The following is a 23,294-nucleotide window of genomic DNA, read 5'->3' as shown; positions in this document are numbered from 1 at the left end:
AAGGAGACAGCCACCCTGGCTGGGGTGAGGCTGCCTGCAACTGGCCTCCAGCTTCCCTGGTGCCCCGCCTCTTCACCTGACCACTCTCTGCATCCCTGCCTGGTGGGCCCTTCCTGCCCGTCACCACTGTCACAAGTCCAGTCCTGGTCTCTTGTGTACCTCGTTCCCACTGCTGTGTGAATGCAGCAGGGCAGCACCGCTGCTCGTGGGCATAGACAGGGACATGCAAATAGTGATTATTTTGTGACCCCCCCTTTCCTCCTGCCGGCTGCTCCTGAGGGTGATGAGGGAGGCAAGGGGAGACCAGTGACTGTCATGTGCAGGTGGACATGGTGCAGACTCGTGAGCTCCGTGTGTGTTCTGCGCTGTCCTTCCTCGCCCGGCTGCTGCTGGCCACTCAAAAGCTTTCCTGGCAGCTCCAGCCTCCTGAGCCCTACCAGGTGTCAAAGCTCCCTTGGTCCCCTCCATCTGGGGTATTGGCAGCTTGTGGGAGTGAGGATGAGCTCTTGGCCTCCCCATCCCTATTGTGCTGGTACCCAGAGGGGAAGAGACTGGCAAAGACAGGGGCCAAGCCAGATGTGGACCCAGCACCCAGCTCAGGGCTGCCCTGTGGAGGGGGTCACTATCTGCCACTTAAGAAAGGAGAAAAGGAGACAGGGAGGCGCCAAGCCTCACACAGTTCTGGTCTCCGACTGGTCCTAGCCCCCAGCTGGGGACCCCGTGGAGACCCTTTCCTCCCCAGCATCCACTGCCCGGTTCCTTTGTGGGTTCCTCTGCCTGCTCCTGGCCCTTGCCTCCTGAGTGTGGCCAGGCAGCTTTGTCAGGACAATGGCCCTGACTCACTGTGGAAGATGTCCTGGAGCACACAAGACCTGAAGCACCTATGGTGGCTTCATAGGTGCCAGGCCCACACTGAAGACTGTCCCAGTGGCCAGCTCCTCCGAGGAAAGAGAAGGCTGAAGTGCCCCTGGCTCAGTGGCCACCACAGCCTGACTGGACCCGACTCCCAGCCCAGCCTCTCTGCACCAGCTCTGCTTACTTACTGCTTTTCTCTCCACCTCCCTGCCTCCACAGAGGATTTCCTAGATTACTCCCTCTACACTTATGCAAAGCCAAGCCCACTGAAAGTCTACTCTGGGTAAGGAAGATGTGATTCCCACCAAGCAACAGTGAGGGACTCCCTTTCCTGGCACTCTAGATGCAAAGCTGTTGGCCAACATTCCTCCGGAAACAGGGGACCCAGACAGCAATGTCAGCCTGTGGCATTGCAGCCCCCTTGCTCTAGGCATGGATATTTCTGATTTCAGAGACTGTTTCCAGCATAACAGTCCATCAGGCTAGACCTTCCATGGCCTCTGACCACCAGCCTTCCAAACCTAAAGGTGAACATTTATTCTTCCCCTCAAAACATCCCTTAGCAGCTAAGCTTGCTGAGACCTTGATTTAGCCATCTCTTCTCCCTCAAGGGCACAACTGATCAGCAAGCCTTCTATGTATTCAACCTGGTTGATATTTAGAAAATAAATGGACAGGCTGATCAGAGGTCTGCCCTTCAGGCTGCTGCTAAACCTCACTCACTGCGGTGTGGCTGTAGAAGCTACTATCTGAACCAAATGCATCCACCTTGTCCATGAGGACGTTGTGAGATTTCACTGAGCGTCTTCTGGAATCCAGATAATGTAGGTCAAAAGCATATCTTGCACTACTAAACTAGTCATCCTGCTGGAAGAGGAACTGGGATGGATAGAGTACTTTTCAAACATGTCCACAAATTCTTCAACACTCTTCCCCCATCAAGAGGTGGTGTCTGATTTCCTTCCCTTGAATATGGGTGCAGTGGAATGTGTGATGCTGCATGACTTAGGAGGCTAAGGCACGAAAGGCAAGACAGCTTCTCACCTGCCCTTTCCTGAGACTCTCCCTCTTGGAACTCAGCTGCCATGTTGTGAGGAAGCCCAGGCCACTTGGAAAGGCTGTGTGTGAGTGGTCTGGCTGACAGCCCACACTGACCACCAGGCATGGGAGTGAGCAAGACTTGGAGATGACTTAGCCCCAGACAACTTGTGACTGCAACTGTATGACAGACCCCCTCATCTCCACCAAACAAGAACCACTTAGCTAAGCCCAGTTGGCACCAGAACCATGACAGAGAATAATAATAATAATAAATGATTGTGTTGTTTTATACTACAAAGCTCGGGTGGTTTGTTTCACAGATATTATAGGAACGATTGCTACGGCAACTCTTTCGATTAAAGATTCCATTTCCTTTTTTCACCTAAGTGCTTTTAAACCATCAACCTACTTGGCTATTCTAGGATTAGGAGAAGTCCTACTGGTTAATAGTTTCGTGAATCTGCCTCTTTCCATTTTCAAGAACCTAGACCATCTTGTGTGCATGTTACTAGGTTGTATGTGTGCGTGCATGTTTGTGTCTAGTTTGTGTGTGTTTGGTTTGTGTATATGTGCATATAGTGTATATATGTGTCTGTATGCCTAGTTTGTGTATACTTCTGTACCTAGTTTGTGTGTTTGTACATCTAGTATGCGCATAAATTTAATGTATGTGTACATGTGTGTCTAGTTTACATGTGTGTTTATAGTTTGAATGTATGTACATAGTTTGTATGTGTGTGTATCTGGTTTGTGTGTATGTGTGTGTGTCTAGTTTTCTGATTATTTTCCACCATTACTGGAAAATTGTTGAAGACTGTTGTAAGCATACCACTAAGCCCTTTCAGAATCCTTGGATATAATAAATTGGGAGACCAGAGCTCATTTTTAACAATAATAATATCACTAACAAGGGTAGGTAGTAGTAGTCTCAGTAAATGTGAGTGATGTGCCGGCACTTCCCATGTGCTGACTCCTCTAATCCCCATAACCCAATACAGTGAGTCTCACTCTACAGACAAAGAAGCCAGTGCACAGAGTGGGTGAGTATTTTGCACAGGTCACACAGCTATGAAAGGTGATCAGACTCCTTAAGCTGTCCTTTCCTACTAAAGAGCATCTTCCTTTTGAGGACATCTAGAGCCAAATAAGAGCTATGTCTCTTCGCAACTACTTTCTGGCATTCCTCATTATGATGGTCTGCATGTCTATGTTCCCCCAAATTGATATGCTGAAATCCTCATCCCCAAGGTGATGGTGTTGGGAGGCAAGGCCTTTGGGAGGTGAGGCAGTCATGAGGGTGGGAGCCTCATGAATGGGATTAGTGCCCTTATATAAGAGGCCCCAGAGAGACTCTCATCTTTCCTGCCACACAAGGACACAGCAAGAAGGTGCTATTAACCAGGAAGCAGCCTCACCAGACACCAAATCCATTGGTGCCTTGATCTTGAACTTACCAGCCTCCAGACAGGGGGAAATAAATGTTCAACAGGCTAAGACATTCGCTCGCTGTCCACCATAGCTGGCCAGCCTTCTGAATGTTTCTGAAGACACCCTTGCTGGTCCTCTTGGCATTTCCTGGTAGCCTTAGTTCATCTTCAGCCTGGGCCCTTCCTGACGGCATCCCTGTATCCTGTCCTGCCCTTGGGGCCTCTGTCTTTCTTCCTGGGATTGTTGATGACTGGTCTTCAAGGACCACCAAGCCCTCTACCTCTTTGAGTCTCAGGCAGTGGGATCTCAGTGACTTTTCTGTCTGTACCTTTCAGCATCTGCCCCTCCTACCATCCACAGGTTTCTCCTGGGCCTGCCTTCCCCACTGAGTGCTCCGAGTTGCAGGGATCACTTGGCGTGACCGCCTCAGTTCCTCCAGGGGTGGGTTCCCCCACTCAGACAAGGCCCAGACTCAACTTACTGCAGTGAGATGGGCATAAGGACTCCTAGAAAACTGAGGGTCCTGTGTGTGAGTGGTGATGGCCAGACTCAGTGCTGGGGAGTGCAGTCACGGAACTTAAGGCTGCATACCCTGTGCCTCCATATAAATAACACTTTCCACTGCCCCATCATTTGCTTCACAGTTCACAAAGCTCTTTAACACACTTTCATGAGATCCTCACAGCCTCTCAAGGTGGGCATTATTTCCTCATTCTGAAGGTGAGGAAACAGAGGATTAGGGAGGTAAACTGATTTGCCACAGTCACCCAGCCAGTAAAGAGTGGAGCAGGGGTCCAACCTCATCCTGTGAGTCTCTCACTCCACTGTGCTGCCCAGGCATTCTCAAATCTGCTCAGGTTCCCCTCATGCGGTCTTTAGGCACTTCATGTAGCCCAGGATCCTTCCTGGACTAGGCTGTATTCTTCTCGAGCCACTCAAAGCTAGGTCTAGGTCTCTCAACCTAAGAAGATCATCTTGCGAGAGCTGGGCCCAGGAGGTGCTCAACAAAGTGGTATCCCTAGTTGAAAAGTCCAAGCTCAGAAGCCTAGAGGCAGACTTAAGCCAGCACCTCCTGCTACAGGGGCCTGGGATCACTTCATGAACAGACTTTGTCTGTGTAGGGAGGCTGAGGCAGGAGGATCACTTGAGCCCAGCCATTCAAGGATGCAGTGAGCTATGATCGCGTCACAGTACTCCAGCCTGTGCGACAGTGAGACCCTCTCTCAACAAATAAGAAACCAAAGCAGAAGCGGGGCCCAACTTGCATGAGGTGATGGTGGGGTGTGGTAGGACAGAGAGGGGGTGTAGCCAAGGCTCCTGCCCACCAATCCTCTGTTCTCATTATTCCAACAGAAACAGGCACTGTGCAAGCATTCCCAGGTCCCTCTTTCCCCAAGATGGCCCTTTTTACACACTTGCGTCCCAAAGAAACCCATAACATGGCCTTGCTCACACACCCCCTCCCACCCTGGACCTGCTCCCATCCCTTCCCTGCCCACCTGCGAAGTCCTCCTGCCACAGTTTTTTTACCATGTATGCCATGGACCCAGCCCCCTCCTAACTCCATCCCTTTGGCCCCACCTGCTTCCATCAGTTCCCCTTTCACAGTCCAAGTCTCGTTTCTGCCTTCCATCCCTCCCCAGACCCACCCCTCATCCTGCATGTTTCCTGTTTTACTTGAATTTGTAGTTCTCTGGCAGGAAGTAACCCATCTTGCCATCCTGTCGAGACTGGAAGATCTGTTTCAGCAGATTCTGCTTGCTGAGGCCATATCCATTCAAAACACAGCCCCCAAAAAGGAGCTTCCCCCCGGCAAACATCTGTTGACAGGAAGGAAACAAGGAGAGGCCCTCAGCACATCAGCACAGCAGTGTCCACTGATAAGACAGGCGAGTTTGGAATTTCACTAGGGCAGTGCCACAGACCTCTCAGAGCTTGCGTGGGGAGGCAGGCCTTGGGTGGCTGGGGAAGGAGTCCTGCTTTCCCTGAGTTGCACAGGGAGGTATGGCTGAGCCGAGCCCCTGCCCAGGCCCCCAAGTCAAAAGGGAACCCCACCATCCCAGCCTGGGCAGGGGCTCAGCTCAGCCATACCACCCTGGGCAACGCAGGGAAGGCAGCACTCCTTCCCCTCTGCCTGCTTGGTCACCCAGCTCAAATGCATTTCACATATAGCCCCACAGAGCCCTGGGGCCAGAAAGGTGTTCCCCTACTGTGTACGCACCTTTCAGCTCATCCCACAGAATGGGAGCCACTTGAGGGCAGGGCTCCTACCCCCATAGGTGGGTCCCCAACAAGTAGACACCTATCCAAAGGCTTCTGTGCAAAAATATTCATCACAGCATTATTTGTTATAGCAGAAAAATAAAAATAACTTACATGTCAACAAAAGCAGCACAAATAGATAAAATGACAGACTCTTACGCAGTGATTAAAAATCAGGTGTTACAAACTATATAAGGACATGGGGAAATGCTCACGGTATTTTAATTTAAAAAGAAGAATTGCAAAGAATATATGCAGAAAAAGACTGCAAAGGTCAGACACCAAAATGTTAGCATGCAGTGGCCCTTGCCGATGCCACGTACATATCTGTGGGATGAGCAAAGGAGACTCTGGGTGATCCGATGACATTATTTTCTAAATTGTATTTTCCAAGTTTTCTAAAATGAACATGTGTAAGTATTTACAGTGCACTGTTTTTAGGATAAAGCCCTTTAAAAACAAACAGATGAAGGGAATTTGATTTGCTAGGTTGAATGTCACCGGTCCCTTCAGTCTCCTGGGATGGGGGACACATTGGGTTGGCCTGGGTTCCAGCCCCAGCTGTGTATGCTGGGGGACTCTTGGTCAGTCTTCCTGCTCTCTGGGCCTCAGCCTGGGTGGGGAGAGAAGCCCGCAGCCCTTCCCTTCCTCTCCTCCCTCCTCCTTCTCTGACATGTGATTCTGCAGGGGCAGAGGTGGCTGCTGCTGGGGTGGCAGGCAGTGGATGGCAAGTCTGCTGGCTCACCAGAATCATCCCTGGCACCACAGAGTACTTCTTCATCATCAGGGGAGGGTCCTCCTGCAAGGGGCTGTCCAGGTCATACTGCAACAGGCGGTAGGGGTCATGCCGGCACTACCAGGAGAGAGATATAAGAACTGGTCACCCCATTCCAAGAAGATGCACCTGGATTGCCACATTCCCAGCCAGGCGAGGTTCCCCTGAGTCCTGGAGCCCTGTACAACTCCCTCTCCCCAAGTCCTCCTACTCCAGGGGCCCTTGCATGCACACCTCCCATGATTGTCCTTGGAGGATGTCCCTGGATCTGCTTAGAGCCCTCTATGGGAGAAGGCCATTTCCGAGATGGCTGCTCCACATGTGACGCCTACTAGCCTGACCCTCTGGGGTGTGCAGAATGTGACTGCTCCCTTCCCCTGGGGATGATGCTGCAGAGGTTTGAAGATGGGAACCATGTTCTTGGGTGGACCTGTTTCCAGGCTTTTGAGTCTACTTTACAGCAGCATAAAGAATTCCTCCACTCTCCACCCCCTGCTGGCAAGCCCCTCAGGACCCTCCCAGTCACTAAATCCAGGGAGAGGACCTGAATTGAACCCATACCTCAAGGTAGGGTTTGGGCAATTCAGGGGAAAGCTGGCCTCTCTCCCCTCCTTCTTTCTGCATCATGCCTCAGATCTATTAACACAGCCAATACAATCTTCCTGTTTTATCTGCCTTTATTTCCAGGTGCCTCCAACTATCCTTTCAATCTACAACATGAAACACAGAACCACACCCAGTGTTCTAGCTGTCAGGGAAACAGAAAGTCAGGGAACATCTGTGCATTCACCAAAGACATCTTAATTAGATGCTAGCTTCCAAGTCTGTCCTCCAGGCCTGCTGCCCACTCCTTTATGTGCTTCAACTACCTCAGGCCATGCCCTGTCCTCACTCACGCTGCCCATGGCTGGGCTCGGCCACCTGAGCACTCCGATTGTTTAGGGACAACTATTAATGAACAATGAATAGCGCCATGATAAGTGAAAGTCAACTCTAAGTTCCCCCATGGGCAGGGATTTTATCTGTCTCTACATGGACGGACACACAGAAGGAACTCAATACTTGCTCACTGGATTGAATTAAATTGGAAGTTGGCTCTGGAAAACAAACATGGCTTTGCTGAACAGGATGAGTGAAAAGGCTGTGGCTGAGTCTATACACTTAGACTGAGATGGTCAAAGGGCTACTGGTGTCTGCTCCGAAGGTCTGGAGCACAGACCCAAAGGTGGGCATGCCAGGGGCAGGGAGGGGCCACTCCTGGAAGGAGGGTGTCCACGCAGACACTCCCACCCCTGGTGTACGTGAAAACCCAGAGCTCTGCAGCGGCAAATGGGAAATGGGCAGAGATGGTGGATTCTAGGAGACAGGAGGGCACAGAGGGCTTGAAGGAAGTCACCATGTAGACACCCAGTTCGTGTGCTCATGTGCCATCCTTTGCTCCAGTTGGTCTGGGGTTGGGGCCAGGCTTCAATCTGTGCCAGTGCTGCTGGGAATGACTGCATACTTGGAGGATTACATAAGCCTAATATGTGGGAATGACTCTATTGCAGAGGTGACTAGGTGGGAGTATGTTCCATGGGCCTGGAAACTCCCTTTAGACCTCAACCATAAAACCAACTGGGACCTTGAGCAGTGCTTCTCTCCTGTCCCCCTTTACACAGGCTGCTGCCTTTTCCAGGAACATTCATCGCCTGCCAAAACCCCACTCAACTTGGAAGGCCCTCTGGACCCCCAAGAGGCAGCAGGCACATGTTCCCAGGCTCTTGCGTGCCCGGAGCTGTCCTCTCACAGCCTCACTGGCGGTGCTAGAGTTGCTGCTACACTGGGAGCTCCTCCAGGTCCCCGCTTGCATCTGAGTCCTGCTGGGTGCCCAGGGCCTGGCCCATGCCCAGCACACAGTGGGTACTCACGACAGTCTACAAATATTTTCAGAGCCCTGAGGATTCAGTGGTGAGCACTGCCGGTGCTCTCAATATTCATACCAACAAAGAGTCACAAACTGGAAGGAAAGGACAGTGTCCTGATTTTGTCTAACCAGTCAGAGGAGAGCCTGGTCCTGATGCCATGACATTCATCCTGGACTAGAGGATGAGTGGGAAGGAGAGAAGCAGGAGGAGGGGCGATGTGGCAGATGGGAGAGTACATGCAAAGGCCCTAATGAGAAAGGAGCTGAAGGTGGGTGGCCCCTCAGACAGGTACTCAGCCAGCCCTAGGAAGCGGGGGTCTTCTCAGACTGCCCTGGTACCCCTACCCCTGGCCTCCAGGGCCTCCTCGCTGAGCCCAGGCCAACCTGGATGCAGGGGGAGGCACGGCCCCGCTGCTCATGACTGTAGAGTGTGTCTAGCAGCCACTGGAGCTGCGCAGTGCTGGTGTAGTTCTGGCTCGAGATGATCCCAAACACCAGCACTTGGCTGGGGTCTCGAGGCACCAACAGGAAGCGCTCCAGCTCCACGTCGGAGACCCGGGGCGCCTTCACCAGGCACTTGCAGAAGCCACGGGCATCTTCCTTGTGCAACAGCTTCCGCAGCACCAGCGGGCAGTCCAAGGGCGAGGCCGCCCACCTGGTGGGGCTACGTCCCTCGCGGGCCTTCCTTCTGCAAGGAGGAGCACAGTGCACAGGGGCCCTCAGCAGGTGGTGGTGGTCCCTGACTCCCAGAGCCTCCTGGCTTCTGATGGGCAAAGGCCCTGCTGCAGGCAGATTCTGGTCTGGGTCCTGCTGCCAATGTGCTGCACCACCTTGGTTAGATCCCCTAACCTCTTTGGGCCTCTTTCTAAAGTGCAAGAAGAGAATAACAAGTTATTCCTTCACCCACGCATTTGCTCAACTAATGCTTTGGTGTCATCCTTAACTCCTTTCTCTCACACACAACACATCCCATCTAATCTTTCAGCAAGCTTGTCCTCTCTACACTCAAGACAGACCCATAATCTGACTGCTTTTCCTGCCCTCCACCCCCACGGATGTGATCCAGGTCGCCTTCATTCTTGGCTGGCTGCCTGCAAATACCTCTTAATGGATCCTGTGCTTTCTTCCTTGGCCTGTCTTCAGTCTGTTCTCCAAACAGCTGATCAAGGGATCCTGTTAAAACCTAGCCCACATCATGTCACTACTTTCCTCGAAACCCTCCAGTGGCTTTCTACCTTTTACAGAATAAAAGCTATAGTCCCTGCCATGTGCTTCAAGGCTGCAAGAATCTGGCCCCTGCATCTTGTCCCCTTACCTCTCTTACTCTCCAGCATTCTCGCCATTGCTCACTGGGCTGTGGCCACACTGGCCTGCCCCTGTCCTTTAGTCTTGGAGGATACTGGCCTTTGCTCTTCCCCCATAGAGCCATCTCACTCTCTCACTCCTTTAAGGCTCTGTCCAAATGTTACTTTCTTAATGAGATTTTCTGACTGCCTTGTTGCATCCCTCTACTCCCAAGACTCTTTCCCTTCTCTGTTTTCTATTCCTCCTTAGCATTGCTTGCTATCTAACATATCTTGTACTTTTAAATTTTATTATTGTACTTCTCTGTCCTATTAGAATGCAAGTTCCATGAGTTCATGAATTTGGAGTGTTTTATTCATTGGAATAAAACAGAAGCATTTGAAAAATAGTAAAGATTCGACAGAGATTTAATAAATATTCAAACCAATGTTTGTTGGGCCCCGCCTATGTTCCAAACACTGTGCTGGGTTGTTGTGAGGGTTGTGGCAGTTACATGGGAATAAGCGCCATCCACATAGAAAGTCCTGCTACAATTCTACCTGTATCAATATCTATTATAAGACTGTGGATGCTGTAAAATGCTAAACATGATGAAAGGCAGTAGCATATTTAGCATTTTATAGTATCACAGTCTTGGAATAGACATTGTCATGGTTAATTTTATAACAACTCTATGCAATCGGCAGGACAGAAACTCTTATTGCCATTTACAGATCACAGAACAGATGGTTCCCGCCAGGTGAATGGCTGCCCAAGTTCATATGGTAATTAAGTGGCAAGGGCTAGGATTAGAAACCAGGGCATCATGAAACAAGTGCAATGCAAGGTGAGCACTATTTCTCAGAGGCTACTAATGCTGATAAATACTCGCTGAACAAACTTGTTAAGAATATCTCTTATTCAAGAACCTGCATATCGGGGGCAGAGGAGGGTGTGGTGGACACTAGATCTATTAATTATAACTTATCCAGGGATAAGTTCAAAATAATCTAAGGTTTAAATGTGAGGCAATTAAGTCATAACATTTCTACTAGAAAACATGGGGAAATTATTCTATAATTTTTGATCCGGGAAGGCTTTTCATAATTATGACTAAAAAGTCCAGAAGTCATAATAGAAAAAGTCTGATAAAGTCAACTACATGAAAGAAAAAAGCCTCCAAAATCCCTCTGTTTCAAAAAAAAAAAATACACACACACAAAAAAACCAAAACTATCATAACCAAAGATGAAAGACAAATAACAAACTGAGAAACACATTTGAAACTCTTATCACAGAACAGTGGCCAATGTCTCCACTACGTAAAATACTACAAGTCAATTAGAAAAAGTCAATAACCCAATAAAATGTGGACAAAAGTAGTGAACAAATAATTCACAGAAAAGAATATAGGTTGTAAAACTTATAAAGGAGGGAGGGCTGGGCATGGTAGCTCACACCTGTAATCTCAGCACCTTGGGAGGCCGAGGCAGGAGGATCACTTGAGGCCAGAAGTTCCAGACATGCCTGGGAAACATAGCAAGACATCATCTCTACTAAAAACTAAAAAATTAGCCAGCCATGGTGGCACATGCCTGTAGTTCCAGCTTCTTGGGAGGCTGAGGTGGGAGGAATGCTGGAGCCCAGGAGTTCGAGGTTACAGTGAGCCATGATCACACCCCTGCACTCCAGCCTGGCAGACAGAACAAGACCCTTTCGCTAAAATAAATACAAATAAAAATTTAAAAATAAACTCATAAAAAGAGGGAGTAAAGTCACCAAAAATGGTGATTACTCTAATTTTGGAACTAAAAAACCATATCCGTTCACTAGGTCAACAATGAAGCTGGCAAACACTGTCAGAAACAACTTTAACCAGATTTCTGGAATTTAAAGAAAAAACTTGCAACAACCAAGGGAATGCTTAATTAAGAAAGATGCGGCTTAATTTTGGTAAGAAAGAACTGTAGCATTTTTAGCATATTCCCCTGCCATCCCTCATGGCCCTGTTAAGTAGCATCCATGGAATGACAGCCCCTATTCCTGGTGCAGCTTGCTAGTACCAGAGGGGACAATATGAACCTTGTTCTCTAGGAATTGTGGCTCTGTGGGCTGACATGTCTGGAGGTTCCCTGAGGGATCAGCTCAGGGCTTGACTTTATTTTATCTGCCTTGAAACTTTCTCACGGCTGGAGGAGTCCCTCCTGGGAAGCATCTGTCAGGTTCATTTAAAGACAAAGATACCAGACACAGCCTCCTGGTACAAGGGGTAACAGATGAGGCACAGATAGGTAGGCTAAACAGCCTGGGAATAAAGAGGTTGGGGAAGGAGGCATATAGGAGAATAAGGCTTTGAAAGGCTCACATGCAAACCAAGGAATATAGACACCAGGTTTGGAACCATGTTTTGAAAAGGCCTGAGAACACCCTAAGCTTTCACCTCTGGCTGATCACTGGACTTTCTGAAAGTAGAAGGTGAAGGCTAATGCAGATTAGCCTTGCTGTGGACAGCCTGGCTAACAGCATTGAATGAATGCCTCAACACAGAGCCAATCTGCAAAGACTGGAAGAGATTTGTTTTTGTTTTTGTTTTGGCTCCAGATAATCTCTGTCAAATCACTAGCTGATCTCTGTTAAATCACTTATTTAACTGAATGGAGACTATACATGACAAATGGTACAGTCTTTATAAAAATAGTTTGGAAAAGTAACTAAACAACAAACAGCTACAAACGGCAACAAGCAGCAACAACAAATATAAAGGAAAAGGGGAAATTTGATTTCCACGGTTACCACATTCTAATATTTAAAATGTTCAGTTTTCAACAACAAGAAAAACCTGAGGTATACAAAGAAACAAAAATGTATGGAAAATTCACAGGAAAAGAATTTACTAGAAACTGTCCCCAGGGAAACCCAGATATTGGACTTACTAGAGAAAGGCTTTAAATGAACTGCTTAACTTATTTAAAGAGCCAAAGGAAACCATGGAAAAACAACTAAAGGAAACCAGGAGAACAGTATCTCACCAAATAGAAAATATCAATAAAGAGAAATTATGAAAAGTAATCAATCAGAAATTCTAGAGTTAAAAAGTAAAATAACTAAAATAAAAAAATTCAATGGTAGATCTAAGCAGGCAGAAGAAAGTGTCAACAAACTTGAAGATAGGATAATTAATATTATTCGGTTTGAGGAGCAGAATGAAAAAAGAATGAAGAACAGTTAACAGAGCCTAAGATACCTGTGGGACAGCATCATACATATCCAAGACACACAATGGGAGTCCCAGAAGGACAGGAGAGAAAGGAGCAGAAAGAACATCTGAAGAAATGATTGCCTAAAACTCTCCAAATTTGATGAAAGATTTAAATCTACATATCTAAAAACCTCAACAAATTCAAAGTGGGATAAATTCAAGTATATCTACATTTACACACATTATCATAAAATTATCAAAAGACAAAGAAAAAATCTTGAAAACAATGAGAGGAGCAATGCATCAAGTTCAAGGGATCCTCAATAAGATTAATAGCCAATTACTCATCAGAAATTATGGAGGCCGAAAGGCAGAGGGAGGACATATTTAAAGTACTGAAAGAGAAACAAAAAAACCCTTGTCAACCCAGAATTTTTTTTTTTTTTTTTTTAAACAGGGTCTCATTCTGTCACCTGGGCTGGAATGCAGTGGCATGATCACAGCTCACTGCAGCCTTGACCTCCAGGGCCCAGTGATTCTCCCATCTCAACTTCCCGAGTAGCTAGGACAACAGTACCTGGCTGTTTGGTATTTTTTGCAGAGATAGGTTTTCACCATGTTTCCCAGGCTGGTCTCAAGCTCCTGGACTCCAGGAATCCGCCTGTAGAGGCCTCCCAAAGTGCTCAGATTACAGGCATGAGCCACTGCACCCAGCCTCAACCTAGAACTCTATATTGAGCAAAGCTTTCCTTCAAAACTGAAGGAGAAAATAAGACATTTCCAGATAAACACAAGCTAAGAGAGTTTGTTTCTGGTAGGCCTGTACCACAAAACATGCTATTGAGTCCAGGTTAAAATGGAAAGATACTAGACAGTAACTTGAAACTATATGAAGAAATAAATAACAATGATAAAGGTAACTACATAGGTAAACATAAAAGCAATATTGTCATATTTTTCAGTTTGTAACTTCTGGTTTTTTTCTGTATGATTTAAAAGACAAATACATAAAACAATCATTGTAAATACATGTCAATGGGCACAGAATTAATAAAGATGTTATTTATAACAATGTCAACATAAAATGCAGGGATGGGAATGAAGCTGTACAGGAGCAGACAACTTTGTACGCTACCAAAGCTAAGCTGGTATTAATTCAAACTAGATTGTTACACATTTAAGATGTTACTTATAGTCACCAGGGTAACCATAAAGAAAATAACTAAATATACAGAAAATAAATGAGAAGGAATTCAAAACCATACAGTAAAAAAATCAATTAAACACTAAAAAGGCAATGATGGAGGAATCGGAAAACAGGTAAGATTTCTAGAAAACAGCAAGATGGCAGAAGTCCTTCCTAGTCAGTAATTACTTTAAACATGAATGGATTAAAGTCTTAAACAAACCTTAAATCGAAGAATGGAAATCCAACTGTAATCCAATTACATGCTTCCTACAAGAGATGCATTTTAGATTCAAATACACAACTAAAGCTGTGTGCAGTAGCATGTGCCTGTAATTCCAGCTACTTGGTAGGCTGAGGCAGGAGGATCTCTTGAGCCCAGGAGTTTGAGTCCAGCCTGGGCAACATAGTGATACCCCATCTCTAAACAAACAAACAGGCCAGGCACGGTGGCTCATGCCTGTAATCCCAGCACTTTGGGAGGCCAATGCAAGCAGATCACGAGGTCAGAAGATCAAGATCATCCTGGCCAACAAGGTGAAGCCCTGTCTCTACTAAAAATACAAAAATTAGCTGTGCATGGTGGTGGGTGCCTGTAATCCCAGCTACTCAGGAGGCTGAGGCAGGAGAATCGCTTGAACCCAGAAAACAAAAAACAAACAAACATACATATAACTAAGTTGAAAATAAAGGTTGAAAAAAAAAAAAAAAAAAAAAAAAAACGGAGTGGTTATACTAATAATATCAGACAAAAATAGACTTTAAGTAAAAAATTATTATGGGAGACAAATCAGGACATTATATATTGGGAAGGCCATTACTCCATCTAGAAAAACAACAATTACAAACATAAACATATGTAACAATAGAGCCCCTAAATACATGAAGCAAAACCTGACAGCATTTAAGGAAGAAACAGGCAATTTTATAGTAATAGTTAGATATTTTAACATCCTGCTTTTGATAATGGATAGGATAACTAGACAAAGGACAAACAAGGAAATGGAAAACTTGAAGAACACTATAAACCAGCTAGAACTAACAGATACATATAGAACATTTGATCTAAGCACAGCAAAACACATTTTCTCTATTGCACATGGAACATTCTTCAGAATAAACTATATATTAGACAAAAAAACAAATCTCAATAAATTTAAAAAGACTGAAATCATTATAAAATATCTTCTCCAAGCACAATGATATGAAATTAGAAATCAATAACAGAAAGAAATTTGGAAAATTCACAAATATGTGAAAATAAAGCAACACATTATTAAACAACAAATGGGTCAAAGAAGGAATCTCAAGGGAAATTAGAAAACACTTTAAGGAAATGAAAAAAACAACAAGCTGAAACTTAAAGGATACATTGAGAGCAGTACTCAGGAATATTTATAGCTATAATGCCTACATTAAGAGAGAAGAAAATCTCAAATCAATAATCTAACCTAACCTTAAAGAAGAAAAAGAAGAACAAATTAAACCCAAAGCTGGCAGAGGGAAGAAAATAATAATGACTGGAGTTAGTCGAGGTAAATAAAAAATAGATAAACCATAGAGAGAAACAACAAAACAGGTGTTGGTTCTCTGTATAGAGCAATAAAACTGAACAATATTTAGCTAGATTGCCTAAATGAGACACAAATTACTAAAATTAAAAAATGAAAGTGGGTCATTACTATCAACCTTACAGAATTAAAAAATTATGAGAAAATTGTGAGCAATTGGATGCCAACAAATTAGATAATCTAAAAGAAACAGACAAATTTCTAAGACACATGAATGATTAAAACTAACTCATGAAGAAATATATAATCTGAATAAGCCTCTAACAAGTAAAAAGATTGAATCAGTAATCTAAAACCTCCCAAGAAAAGCCTGGGACTAGATATTTTCACTTGTGAATTCTACCTAAAATTCGAAAAAGAACTAACACCAAAATTTCTCAAACTAATCTAAAAATAGAAGAAATGGAAACCTCCCAAACTCATTCCATGAAACCAGCATTATCCTGGTGCCAAAGCCAGACAAAGACACTACAAAAAAGAAAAACAAATATCCCTTATTAATGTAGATGTAAAAGTTCTCAGCAAAATACCAGCAAACAAAAGTTTGACTAAGATTTCATATTAAAAGTTGCTTATATATTATATATGTATGCATATATATATAATATATATATTTTATATATATTATATTTAAAGTTGTTTATATATTATATATGTGTATATATATACTATATATAATATAATATATAGTATATATATTATATATATTATATATATTATATAATATATAAAATATATATACTATATATAAAATACATATTATATAAAATATATTATGTATATAATATATATTAAAAATATATATAATAGATATATTATATATATAATATATATATATAATATATCTATTATATATATATATATAAAATATATAAAGCCTGTCTTTGTTTTCCTAGTCTCAACATTTTTTTTTACAAAGATCAAGTCTGAGATTCCTATGTGATCAATTACTATTCTTGCTGCACTTATTTAAATGACCAGATCAAAATTGATGAAACTAAACTTATGTTACAAACAAAATTGCCTTCATGTGGTTGTTTTTGGTAGAAGTTGGGATGACTGAAGAGAAAAATTATGTTTCCAAAGAAAAACTATAATATACCCGTTAATAGATTGTAGCCCTGTGCACTGTTTTCAAGTTTTTATTACCTACCTGTAGTCTAGACTAGATCCTAAATTTGTCTAGGTTCCTTTAATCCAGTTTTCTCTCATTGAATTACTAAGAGCAGGAACTGTTCTTTCCTAAAGATCTGAAAACTGAGGCTAGATAATTTGGTGTAAATTTCAAAAGACAAGGTTCATGCTTAATGAGTGGGCTACACAGAGAGTTTAATAAACCAGCTGGTGCCATAACCACCAAAACCAGGGATACTCAAGCTGCAATATGCCAACTTCATGCTGTAGATAGCTTTTCCCAAGATGCCCAAACAAGACTCCATATCATAATGAGACTCTTACCCTTTGCAACACCTACCTTTTTCACTGAACAGAGTAATGGCTGTAATCAAAATTTCACAATCATAACTGCTATGAGTAACTTGACAGAACCTAACCTAATAAATCCTTTAGGCCACCTAGTGGGTAACTGACAACACCCCTAACAAACCTCGTTCAATTTGTACTAGAAGTCCCTTTTAGAGTTGTTACTCTGCATTAATTCAACCCGGTCATGAAATGCTACTCAGTGGCTACAACAGGTCTCACCCAGCTCCCAGTTACCCCATGATCTTTGATTTGTTTAGTTAATTGCCCTTAGGCTTGGGCTCTTGGTTCAAAACTGAATTTAGGATACTGTTGCTGGTTATTTTTTGTATTATGATCCTTAAGGTCCGTTCCTATTGTCTGTCTAGTATTTGTAAAGCCAGTTCTTCCAACAGGATAATGTTAGCTCAACATTTTGAATGATTGCTTAATGCCCATGGGTCTAAGAAGTCAGAACTCAACGGCAAACTCCAGGCAAAACTGCCCAAAGAAAGTGCTTTTTCTTCCTTATGGCCTCTTTGTTGCTCAATTGTGTCTAGGGTCCTTGACTTTGACTCCATTACCTTCCCCACAATGTGAGACCAGAGACCACTGGAATAGGTTCATCTTGGCACTGAGGGACAGCTAGCCTAACTTCAAGATAGGTGATCAGTGATGCTTTCGGAAAAGACCTTGACCAAGAGGAGGAGATGTGACAATGGATAATATATGTTGCAGTTATCTTGTCATACCCAATTAAATTAGAGTCAAGGCCACGGGGAAAAAACAGTTGGGGCACAAGAGCCTGCTCAGGGATTATATCACAATCCGGTTAGTGAAATGACCTGCTATAACCTTAAGACTAATTTTACCTAGTAGCAGCTTAAGTGAACTGCTGCGACACTAAGACTAGTTTTACCTACTGCTATCACTCACCAATCAGTTTACCAGTTCCCCAAAACTTTGCTAGTGCCAAGGAGCTTTCCTTTCAAACAATATGTAACATTTATCTTTCTAATAAAATCCCCAACCTTCTCTGTTCTTGCACATATCAAAGACCACCTAGTTTGTGTGTATGCCTCCAATCACAATTTTGTTTTCCCAAATAAAAGCTCTTCTTTAGAGATTCATCTCTATATTTTTATTTGACTTTGACAGTGTGATTCCCTTTATGTAAAATATGGACAATGGGCAAATGCATAGAGACAGAAAGCTGATTAGTAGTTTCTCGGGAAGGGAAAATGGGAAGTGACTGTTTAATGGGTACAAAGTTTCCTTTTGGGGTGATTTTTTAAAAGTTATGGAATTAAATAGTGGTGATGGTTGTATGATGCTGTGAGTGTATTAAATTCTGCTGAATTGCACACTTCATTAAATGGTTAAATGGTAAATTTTATATTATGTATATGTTGTGTGTAACTCATAAAAATTATGTAAAGAAGCTCAACTTCACTTTTAATAATATAAATACAAATTAAGACTATACTAAGGCAACATATTTTGCTGATGAGAATGTAAATTGGTATAGCCTTATGGTGATTAATTTGACACTATCTCTTAAAATTATAAATGCACATGGCCCTTGGTCTAATAATTTCATCTTTAGGAATTTATTTACAGATACAGTTGTACAAATGTGATATCACAAAGTATATGGCTACAGCCTTCATTGCTTGTAATAGGAAAAAGGAATTGCGCTAATCATGAAACACCTATACAACAGGTATTATATAAGCAAGAAGAAAAAGAATGACAGGTATTCATGATATATTGTGAAAAAGTAAAGTTAAGAACACTGTTTTAATATGATGCTTTTTAAGCCAGAAAAGGGGAAGAAATGAGGCATATTTGTGCTTGCTTGCGTGGGCATAAGGAAACTCTAGTTGGGTTTTGCCAGTAGGGGCACTAGCAGGAGATCAGAGGGAAGGAGGAGCATAAGGTTGGAGAGACACTTCCCTAGCTCCCTCCCTGTGGGGTCATGAACCTCTCAACTGCAGGCCAACGGCTCTGTCAGAAGGTCCTCCCTCACTGGTCTCTCTCTGTCTGGGTTCTAGTAATTTGTCCTGCACATCAAATATAACCTCTTCAGCCTGGCCTCATCAACTGCTCCCCTTCCTGCTCTAACAGGCAAACAAACTTGTCAGTTGCTTCCTTACCTCCCTCTAATGTCCTTGAGGATATCTGGAAACATTAACACATGACTCCACATTTTCACAGCAGTCACGGTTTAAAAAGCACGTTTTCACAACTAAGAAACAGTCTTTGCTATTCACAGGAACTTGGAGAGTACACAGGAAGAAGAAATTATTATACCAATGATACGGTTTGGCTGTGTCCCCATTGAAATCTCAACCTGAATTGTATTTCCCAGAATTCCCATGTGTTGTGGGAGGAACCTGGGGGAGATAATTGAGGCAGGCTGGCTGGTCTTTCCCATGCTATTCTTGCGATAGTGTGTAAATCTCATTAGATCTGACGTGTTTATTAGAGGTTTCCACTTTTGCTTCTTCCTCATTTTCTCATCGCCACCATGTAAGATGAATCTTTTACCTCCCACCATGATTCTGAGGCTTCCCCAGCCATGTGGAACTATAAGTCCAATTATAGAAGAGCCTTTAGCTCCCACCATGATTCTGAAGCCTCCCCAGCCATGTGGAACTGTAAGTCCTGTTAAACCTTTTTTTGTTCCAAGTTCAGATATGTCTTTGTCAGCAGTGTGAAAATGAACTAATACAACCAATTTGATGGAAACTGAGATTCTGCAAGTCTGAGTGTCTTAGACAAGAAAGTCTGCCCCTAAAGAGGCCAATTCTTATAACTTTCTCAGGATTTTAGGACTAGGTTCTATGAAGTGAGAAGACTTAGCTCTAGGATCAAAGGAGAAAAGAACTCAGAGGCCCATTGACCAATCTTATAAAAATTTGTAACAGTGGCTCTGATTGGATTCTGGGGTCTCTCCCTCTGGGCCGGGGGCCCCACTCACATACATCCCAATGTACCCTGATGGTGATACATTTACAGTTTGTACGTTTCACCTAACCCCTCCCAAACCTACTTTTCCCTTAGTCTTTCCCATCTGAGTCAGTAACACCATTATTACTCAGTTATTTAAGCCAAAAATCTAAAAGTCCTCCATAAATTTAAAATGATCTTTTCCCTGCTATCATCTTTGACAGCATATCACTAGTGTCACTTACTAGGCTGGTGCAAAAGTAATTGCCATTATATTTAATGGCAAAAACCACAATTACTTTTGTACCTAATAGATTATTAAAATAGTCTCCTAACTAGTTTTCTTCCACTCTTGCTGAGGTAGGAGGCATAAGTTAGACACCAGAACAAACTGAGGACTAGCCAAAGCAGGGACGAGGTAGAAGCAGCTTTCCATCAGACATGCCCACCAGTGTTCCTTGTCAGTTTACCAATGCCATGACAACACCTGGGAGTTATTGCCCCTTTCTATGGAAATGACCTGATGACTCAAAAGATACTACCTCTCCCTAGACATTTCTGGATAACCCACCCCCTAGTCTATATGTAATTAAAAGGAGGTATAAATATGACTGCAAAACTTCCCTGAGTTGCTACTGTAAGCACACTGCTTATGAGGTTTCCCTGCTCTGCAGGAGCAGTCATGGAGCTGTAGCACTGCCAGAGCTGTAACATCTCTTCAATAAAGCTGTTTTCTTCCACTACTGACTTGCATTTTAATTCTTTTCTGGGCAAAGTCAAGAATCCTTGTGGTCAATTCTGCACTGAGCAATCAGAGATGTTTTACTTCTGACAATGGCGGACTTAGAGTATTTTAGACCAACCCTCCTTCTGAGAAAACTGGATAAAAAGTTAAGACCCATCAGTGTGCTGTATTCAGGAAACCCATCTAATGTGCAAAGACACACATAGACTCAAAATAAAGTGATGGAAGAAGATTTACCAAGCAAACAGAGAGAAAAAAAAAGCAGGGGTTGCAATCCTAGTCTCTAATAAAACGGACTTCAAACCAACAAAGATCAAAAGAGACAAAGAAGGCATTACATAGGATCAATGCAACAAGAAGAGCTAACTATCCTAAATATATATGCACCCAATACAGGAGCACCCAGATATATAAAGCAAGTTCTTAATGACCTATAGAGAGACTTAGACTCCCACACACTAATAGGAAACTTTAACACTCCTCTGTCAATATTAGACAGATTAATGAGACAGAAAATCAACAATGATATCCAGGACTTGAACACAGATCTGGACCAAGTAGACCTAATAGACATATACAGAACTCTCCACCCCAAATCCACAGAATATACATTCTTCTCAGCACTGCATCGTATTTACTCTAAAATTGACCACATAATAGGAAGTAAATCACTCCTCAGCAAATGCAAAAGAATGGAAATCATGACGAACAGTCTATCAGACCACAGTGCAATCAAATTAGAACTAAGGACTAAGAAACTCACTCAAAACCACACAACTACGTGGAAACTGAACAACTGGCTCCTGAATGTTGACTGGATAAACAATGAAATGAAGGCAAAAATAAAGATGCTCTTCAAAACCTATGAGAACGAAGACACAACGTACTAGAATCTCTGGGACACATTTAAAGCAGTGAAGGGAAATTTATAGAGGGAAATTTATAGCAATAAATGCTCACATGAGAAGCAAGGAAAGCTCTAAAATTGACACCCTATTGTCAAAATTGAAAGAGCTAGAGGAGAAAGAAAAAAAAATCAAAAGCTAGCAGAAGACAAGAAATAACTAAGATCAGAGCAGAACTGAAGGAGATAGAGACACAAAAAAAACCCTTCAAAAAAAATCAATAAATCCAGGAGCTGGTTATTTGAAAAAACCAACAAAATAGACCGCTAGCCAGACTAATAAAAAAAAAGAGAAGAATTGAATAGATGCAATAAAAAATGATAAAGGGGCTATCACCACTGAAGTCAGAGAAATACAAACCACCATCAGAGATTACTACAAAAAACTCTATGCACATAAACTGGCAAATCCAGAAGAAATGGATAAATTCCTGGACACTTACACCCTCCAAGACCAAACTAGGAAGAAGTTGAATCCCTAAATAGTCCAACAACAAGGTCTGAAGTTGAGGCAGCAATTAATAGCCTACCAACAAAAAAAAGTCCAAGTCCAGACAGGTTTACAGCAGAATTCTACCAGACATACAAAGAAGAGCTGGTATCATTCCTGTTGAAACTATTCCAAACAATACAAAAAGAGGGAATCCTCCCTAGCCCATTTTATGAGACCAACATTATCCTGATACCAAAACCAGCAGAGACTCAACAAAAAAAGAAAACTTCAGGCAAATATCCATGATGAACATTGATGCAAAAATCTTCAATAAAATACTGGCAAACTGAATGCAACAGCACATCAAAAAGCTTATCCATCATGATCACATAGGCTTCATCCTGGGATACAAGGCTGGTTCAACATATGCAAGTCTATGAACGTGATCTACCACATAAACAGAACCAAAGACAAAAACCACATGATTATTTTAATAGATACAGAGAAGGCCTTCAACACAATTCAATAGCCCTGTAGGCTAAAAACTCTCAATAAACTAGGTATTGATGGAACGTATCTCAAAATAATAAAAGCTATTTATGATAAGCCCACAGCCAACATCATACTGAACGGGCAAAAACTGGAAGCATTCCCTTTGAAAACTGGTGCTAGACAAGGATACCCTCTCTCACCATTTCTATTTATATAGTATTGGAAGTTCTAGCCAGAGCAATCAGGCAAAAAAAGAAATAAAGGGTATTCAATTAGGAAAAGAGGAACTCAAATTGTCTCTATTTGCAGATGCCGTGATTGTATATTTAGAAAACCCCAACATCTCAGTACAAAATCTCCTTAAGCTGTTAAACAAATTCAGCAAAGTCTCAGGATACAAAATCAATGTGCAGAAATCATAAGCATTACTATACACCAATAACAAACAGAGAGCCAAATCATGAGCGCACTCCCATTTACAATTGCTACAAAGAGAAAAAATACCTACGAATACAACTAACAAAGGATGCGAAAGAACTCTTCAAGAACTACAAACTCAAGGAAATAAGAGAGGACACAAACAGATGGAAAAACATTCCACACTCATGGTTAGGAAGAATCAATATCATGAAAATGGTCATACTGCCCAAAGTAATTTATAAATTCAATGCTATCCCCATCAAGCTACCATTGACCTTCTTCACAGAACTGGAAAAAAACACTTTAAACTTTATATGGAACCAAAAGAGAGCCCACATAGCCAAGACAATCCTAAGCAAAAAGAACAAAGCTGGAGGCAT

The 23,294-nt window shown here is 43.0% G+C and overlaps 1 protein-coding gene across 1 annotated transcript in view; it reads right to left on the bottom strand.

Annotated features, from left to right (window-relative positions):
* The window catches only part of CUNH3orf20 (chromosome unknown C3orf20 homolog), a 98,587-nt gene that overhangs the window by 5,835 nt on the left and 69,458 nt on the right, over positions 1-23,294 (bottom strand). The window contains exons 11-13 of the mRNA XM_017505054.2: positions 8,652-8,955; positions 6,332-6,439; positions 5,002-5,144 (exon numbers count right to left, since the gene is read on the bottom strand). Of these exons, the coding sequence (XP_017360543.1) occupies positions 5,002-5,144; positions 6,332-6,439; positions 8,652-8,955 (555 nt within the window). The remainder of the gene's footprint in view (positions 1-5,001; positions 5,145-6,331; positions 6,440-8,651; positions 8,956-23,294) is intronic.

The sequence above is a fragment of the Cebus imitator genome, unplaced genomic scaffold (genome assembly GCF_001604975.1).
Source record: "Cebus imitator isolate Cc_AM_T3 unplaced genomic scaffold, Cebus_imitator-1.0 Scaffold332, whole genome shotgun sequence".
Classification (NCBI taxonomy): Eukaryota; Metazoa; Chordata; class Mammalia; order Primates; family Cebidae; genus Cebus; species Cebus imitator.
The sequence above is the reverse complement of the archived record's forward strand: the minus strand, read 5'-3'. Positions and strand labels throughout refer to the sequence as shown.